The sequence below is a fragment of the Mastomys coucha genome, unplaced genomic scaffold (assembly GCF_008632895.1).
Source record: "Mastomys coucha isolate ucsf_1 unplaced genomic scaffold, UCSF_Mcou_1 pScaffold20, whole genome shotgun sequence".
Classification (NCBI taxonomy): Eukaryota; Metazoa; Chordata; class Mammalia; order Rodentia; family Muridae; genus Mastomys; species Mastomys coucha.
The window spans coordinates 123,836,293-123,843,682 of NW_022196903.1; the positions used below are offsets into that span (position 1 = coordinate 123,836,293).

General features: G+C 35.9%; 2 protein-coding genes across 7 annotated transcripts in view; both read right to left on the reverse strand.

Moving 5' to 3' along the window:
• The window catches only part of LOC116099680 (killer cell lectin-like receptor 5), a 100,424-nt gene extending 93,206 nt beyond the window's left edge, over positions 1-7,218 (reverse strand). Inside the window, exons 1-4 of one of the 2 annotated variants that reach the window (XM_031383613.1) lie at positions 7,116-7,218; positions 5,622-5,711; positions 3,959-4,177; positions 1,271-1,413 (exon numbers count right to left, since the gene is read on the reverse strand). In XM_031383613.1, coding sequence (XP_031239473.1) covers positions 1,271-1,413; positions 3,959-4,177; positions 5,622-5,711; positions 7,116-7,218 — 555 coding nt within the window. Of the gene's footprint in view, positions 1-1,270; positions 1,414-3,958; positions 4,178-5,621; positions 5,712-7,106 lie in introns of both variants that reach the window. The other variant, XM_031383612.1, reaches the window with a different exon arrangement.
• LOC116099679 (T-cell surface glycoprotein YE1/48-like) overlaps positions 1-7,390 on the reverse strand; it is an 837,511-nt gene that overhangs the window by 808,101 nt on the left and 22,020 nt on the right. The gene's annotated exons all lie outside the window — the stretch shown is intronic.

Below are 7,390 nucleotides of genomic sequence, written 5' to 3' on the forward strand. Positions count from 1 at the left end.
AAAGATGGTGGGCTCTGAAGCAGATAGGAACTCCACAGGAAGACCACAGAAATAACTTTCCAGGACCCGTGTGGATCTCAGAGTCAGAAAGACTAAACAAAGAACATTCATGGGAATGGACCTAGGCTTCCATGCACATGTACAGTGTGGTGTTCGTGTGGGTACAGAACAACTAGAGCTGGCACTATCCCAAAAGCTTTAGCATGTACATGGTTATGTTCTTGTAACTGGGCTGCCTTGTCTGGCCTCAGTGTGAAAGGATGCATTCAGCCTCATGGAGACTTGATGTTCCAGGGTAAGGAAATAGCTTGGGAACCAGCACCCTATTATAGGAGAAAGAAGGAAGGGGTAGGGATTATGGGAGGGAATGAACAGGAGGAGGTCAGTGAGAAATGAATAGTTAAATTCTACTACTACTACTACTACTACTACTACTACTACTAATAATAATAATAATAATAATAATAATAATATTGAAAATTTTAACAATTGGTTATGGTTACTGTAGTTAGTCGGAAATAAAAAATTTATTTGACATTAAAATCCATTTATGTTGTTGTTTAGCCATGTACTAAATTGTTGTAGAAATAATGATCCATGTTATATATACCAAGGTATCAAAGTGATCCTGAAATCATTCCTCTAGAAATATATACTCTTCATTTTTGAAGAGATTTCATTAGTAATAATGTAAACAGGAATGTCAAAATGTTGAAAACTTTGTTTTTTTAGAGTCATTTTTAAAGATGGATGGGTTTTTTTTTCAAAATATAAGAATACTGTGCAGTAAAGATATGTACAGATACAATGAAAATCAACATGGGACTAGTGAAACCATTTAATTCCACATTTATCATATCATCTCACTGTGCAGACAGTACCAGAACTCAGCTACTTTTCCTCTTATCATCTTATTACTCATCTTAGGCAGATTAGCTTCAGGGTTCCAAAGAGCAAACTCTAGACAGAGGGGGTTTACTTAGCACTCTGTGGAGATAAACAGAATGTGCTGTACCAAAGGGTTATACTTCATCAGGGAAAGACATGCTTTCTGAGGGACTATATTGTAGACTCCTGAGAAAGGGAGGAGATTGAAAGATACAAGTGTCTCTGTAGGAACTGGTCTCCTCTTAACAGACCCGTGTCCCAAGGTTTGTTCACATTACAGGAAAACCATATACAAATGAGAAAAAACTGAATTGAATATCTCATTAGTCAGGGTTAGAGACAGAGTCTAAAGGAATAAAGGACAAGTAAGTGACTACAGTACCAGTTCATCCTCATCATCTATCTTCAGAAGGGATAAGCTGGAGTCCTGGCAGGTTTGTTTACATACACTCCATGTTTTTCTGTCCATGATGAAATAATAACATTTTATGCCATAGCAGAACCAGTGTATTTCAACTCCACTGCCTACAACAGAGAAGGTAAATGGCTAATCTTATTTTCTGGTATTCTGTTAACAGGATAATGTATTATTTAATCATGTGTAAAAGGAAACAGAGGAAAATCTCACAGGCTTCAGAAACTGAGATTTTATAATGACTAGAGACACATACGCACCAATGATCTCTGCAACACTGTTTGTTACAGTAGAGATACAAAAAATATTTTATGTGTCAATCATAGATGGATCAGTAGAGAAAATGTGTCACATACACACAAAAGTATACTTAAAGGAAGTGAATCAGCCCAGCATGATGACTTATGCCTGTAACCTGAGCACTCCAAAGAGGGAGGCTGTAGGATCACCACCAGTTTAAAGCCAGACTATGCTATGGGATGAATTTCAGTCCAGTCTTGGGTATACAGAGAGTTCCAAGTCATCCTGGACTGGAGAATGCTATTATGTCTCACAGTAAAAACCAAAAGAGAGATGCTGACCTATGTGATGGACATGGATGAACTTGAGGATGGTGGGCAAAGTGAAACACACCAGGTCTAGGAGCAACTTTCTGATTCCAGGAAGATCAGTTTTCTAAACTAGTACAATTCTATGAAGCAGAAACTTGTAATTTACCAGGGGCTGGGGAAGAGATGATGAGCACTTGCTACTCAAGGCAGCTAAGCTGATGTCAGAATTCTAGATCTGCAGCAATGCATTGCACCCACACTGGCTCACACACTACTGTGCGTATTGCATTGTGCCATGGGCTGTGTTAGATGCTCTTACCTTAAGAGAAATAAGAGACATGTAAAGGAGGTTTTGTTCTTTATAACCTGTTCTCTGATCATGTTGATGCCTTCAATGATATGCACACCTTCACAAATGTTTCAAGGTGAATACATGAAAATGTGTGCAGTTTTTGTAGCAAGATCCCCTCAATATGAATATTGTGTTTAGTGAGGTGCTGGGAATGGCCCTGCTCTATTAACAAACTTTATCTCCAACCTTCATTTTTCTGGGAAGAGATATCCTTGTGTAACTCATGCTGGCCTGGAATTTCCTGGGATGTCCAGATTGTCCTGAAAGTTATAATCCTCCTTCCTCAGCCTCATAATCATAGGTATTACATCATTATGCTATACTTTTCAGATAATGAAGTTATTTTAACATTTTTCTTGGGTCTGCAATACTTCAAAGATGTTTTTGGAATTTTTTTTACCTGTCACAAATTTTATAATGTAAAAGTTTTAAATATATTAATTCTGACATAATGAGAATCATCACATTTTACTATCACAGACTGGTAAGATTATATACATCTCCAAGTCTTGAAAAAATAGTTAATGATGACTGATAAACTGTGTCCGTTAAAATGGCCAGTCACATTGAAAGGTAAGAAAGGTTCCTATGGCACTTGATCTTTTTATCTTGCTAGCTTCATTCACTCTGTATAACAAAGTCCCCCTCTCTGGAGCAGACCCGGGAACTTCACTATGGTTGCAGCTCTGTGTGCACACCATGGGAAAGTTCCCATGTCTGCTCCAGGGAGAATTCCTTTGTTACAAAGAGGCCAACTCTCTCAACACAAGTCAGATGGAATTCAGGCACACACATTTACACACACACATACACACACACACACACATACACTCATACACACACACTCTCACATACACACACACATCCACAAACATATACACACATGCACATACACACACATACACACACATACATACACACATATACACATACACATACACTCACACACACTCACATACACACACATACACACACACATACACACACATACACAGACATATACACATACATATACACACATGTACACACATACACACATGTACACACACATGTACACACACATATGCTAACACACACATGTACACACACATACACATACATACACATGCACACAGAATACATATACACATATACACACACATACACACATATACACAAACATACATACACACACATATACACAGAGACAAACACATGTACACACAGATACACACAGATATACACACACATATACACACATAAACACACACATGCACATGCACACACATATACACACATACACACACGCACATACACACACACATACACACACATACACACATACACAAACACAAATATGCACAAAATTATTTTTATAACTGCATCCGTTAAATGCTCTAAGTCCATTTTAGCATAAGGAGTTGATAAATACACTCTTACTAAAAATTTCGATGTTCTGTCAGCAACAAAGCTGGAGACACAGATTCTCCCATAGACCAAAACAATCAAAATTCTCAGGGTTACTGATTTGTAATTCCATCCTCAGAGAGCAGTCCAAGTGCCAAACAGACACTGACATCTAGAACCTATAAGATTCTCCTAATTCAAACAGATTTCTGGCTTTCCAGGCCCCTACATGAAATAAGGAACCCCCAAATGATTAACACAGTGATCAACAGCATCTTAAGCAGCTGGTTGGACTTCAAAGCTTCAAGAGAAGAAATAATAGATAATAACGCAGTTCTGTATTCATGGTCCCCCCCTGCTCCTTACCTGTGTGCTGCAAAGGAGCTAAAACAGCCTTGGTTTCTCTGTACCATCTGTTCTGTTCTCTGTGGAGGGATTCCAGAAGAGCATTGCCTGCACTACACTCTGTAGACTTATTTCTCCGCAGTTCTTCCTTTAAGTCGATGTCACTTTGCATGGTGCTGCAGTTATGGGGGCAGTTTAGAGGTTCCTGTAGTTCATGGTTTTCTTGACTATACTGAAAAACTAAATTAGTCACAGATATAATATCAAAAATGCTCATAAAAATACATGTTAAAATTTAAGCTTCATGTTGACAGCTAAAACAAATATTTATTTTCCTTTTTCTTTTTTATTACTAAGAAAAAGGTTACCTTTCTTTATTTTCCTTTTCCAATGGTCTTTTCTATGCCTTAAGAAATTCATGCTTATTCATTTTATATATTAAATGTAATAAACCATTTTGTCATAACTGTTTTAGGAACACCTTTATTGTCACCACTTTTTATGAGGCAACATCAAGAAACAGTTTGATTCAATCACTTACAAATTTAAAAAATACAATTAATTCTGTAATTTTTGTGATATTAAAAATATAAATAATTAATATTTAAAACAAATACTATAGCCAAATTTCAAGTTATTAAAATAAACAATAAAATAATATACATCTGTATGTAAGAAAAACTGCAAATCCCTATCTAGGCATGAAGTCATTTTTTTAACACTTGTTCAATGTTTTTTCTTTTATTAGATATTTTATTTATTTACATTTCAAATATTATTCCCTTTCTTGGTTTCCCCTCCAGAAATGCCTAATTCCATCCTTCCTCCCCCTGCTTATGTGAGGGTGCTCTTCACCAGCCCACCCACTCCTGCCTCCCTGCACTGGCCTTCCTCTTCAAATCATTATTTGCATTGGGACTTTAACATTTATAAATTAGCAGTTTAGTTAACTCAGTATAGAAACAGATACATCAATTTTTTTCCTAAGGTAAGTTAACTGTAAAAAATATAATACAACTGAATAAATTTATGGTGGAAGTAATTTCCAATCACTTCATTTTTAGAAGCACAAATTTATAAAAAATAACCTAAGTAAAATATTCAGTAAATATTTAACACACCATAAAAATATGAACTAAAATAAAACTTTATGAAATAGCACAATTCTCACTGGAGCATATGGGATGCAATATATCCACATACATAGCTGTTTTAGCACAGCCTGGAAGTGATTTCCTCTGTAAATGTGGAGGAATCCAATAAACTTTAGCCTTTAATGTCTCTGTATGGATGAGACCTTTTTACTTAAGCATGATCTCAACATACATTGAAGAAATAGAAGAAGAATGTCATCTACTCTCTGCATAGCTGTTTATCACAAAATGTTCATGTAATATTAACAATCACCTGAGATCAGAAAGCAGATGATCACCAAGACCTCAGAAGGAGCATAACCAAAAATGAGATAGAACAGGGCAACACCCAGCAGCTCCAGAGGTAACACATTAGGTATGAAAGAGAACAGGTACTGCAGTGTGTCAGGAAAAAAAATACTAATGTCCGGAGATTCTGGCTCATCACCTGATTATAGGCAGCACAATGGATAGAGTATGTAACTGCATAGTTCATGTCTAAAGCTATTCTTTAGGCAGGATGTCAAACAAGATGTATCTCAATTACTCACTGTGTATCATCAACACTGCAACAGTTACAAGCAGAAGGGAACAGAGGATTCCAAGAGCTATCCCAATGAGCTGCCAGGGCACAGAGCACTCTTAAATCAACAAAACAAAGCAAGAAAATCATCACCATGAAAGGAGCACATCTCAATACTAATTACAATTTGTGTAGCATGGAAACAAGGGCAAATTTTGCACAAGTCGATGATACAAACTTACTGAAATTTGATGGGAAAGTTGTAGATTTCTACCTAAAATACACCCACTATACAAATTCTATGTTTATGAATTTTCAAAAACTTTCAAAATTCTTTCTGCCTTAACCTAGGAGCTGAATGACAGGAATGTGCCTTCACCCAGTTCTACAGGAATGAAAGTACATTCTAGAGAAGGCACTAGAGCCATAGATACAATCTAAATATAATATACCAAACTGGAGCATGCAGTCCACCAGGAAAGATAACTGAGGATGAAGAAGAAGAAAGAGGGATGGATGTTCTTGAGAACTGGTAGGAACCACAGCTGTTCTGGACCTGATCTATATACATCCTTATCCTTGAAAGGGCCTATAAGTCAACTGTCTCTTTTTCCCTTTTAAGTTTGATTTTCTCTTTTGTAATACTGAGCATTTTGGTCTATCTAAGGTATTTGTAATATGAAACTCATGTCTCTGATTATCACTGCATCAAAGAAGAAAACTATCTTAGCTTGAAGCATAGATGTAACAGTATGTGCAGAGTAAAAATGAGAATAAAAAGTAACATTTCTGCTTTTTAATTAATAAAAAAAAATTCTTTGATGTTTTCAGGAACTCACACTGGAATTTACTCATTCCACACACTCCCCAACCTGTCATCCCTTCTTTCTTCAGCTGCAAATTTATTTCCAGTAGGAGACTTAACACTTCTGAGGGACAATTTTTCATGCCTTGTTGCATTAGATGTTGTGATATATGTGACAATTAAAACACTTTCTTTGAGAATGAAAGCATTGTTCCTAATGTACAGGTTTTGTTTTCTTAGGATTTTGTTTCTCTAGAACATTTGGTGTTTATTCAGACTCTAGTTTGTTTTAAGGGCTTCAGAATTATTCTTGACTAGACTAGATTAAAAAAAAAAAACCTCCTAATGGTTTCTCACTTCTTTATTTTAAGATTTTTTTTCCATATAGACTCCCATTGTTCTACTCCACCCATCTGGTTTCCTTTGTAACTAGCTAACAACTAAAGAGTAGAACTAGGGTTATAATTTTTCTTGTTTTTAATTTTAAAACTTAATTGCTTTGTTTTTTTAAACCTAATTTTGAACAATTTTGTACATGATTACCCTTCAGCTAATATTCTTTTCTTCCCTCACTCCCTTGTGCAAAACCAAGCCCAGATGAAATGGAACATTATAGTTTTCCATAGACGCTAGTATGATATTTCTAAGTTTTAAAGTTTAAAAATGTATAAAAAGAAACAAGTGATTTCAGACACTTAAGACACTTACCTCTGTGGCCTGTTTCTCCGGGTCCTTGAGTCTCCTCAGGCATCACTTGATTCTGCAACCCTGAAGACTTGTGAAATCTCACAGTTGAATAAGTGACCTCCTGTTCACTCATCGTGGGACTATATAGAGTGTGTTCTCTGTTAAAATATGTCCTTGAGTGATTTCTAAAGAAAAAGTTAAAATGTCCAATTTTTTTTTTTTACTTTTATTTATTTATTTTTTTTGATATTTTCTTTATTTACATGTAACTTTCTCCATTCCCTGTTTCCCCTCCAAAAAACAAA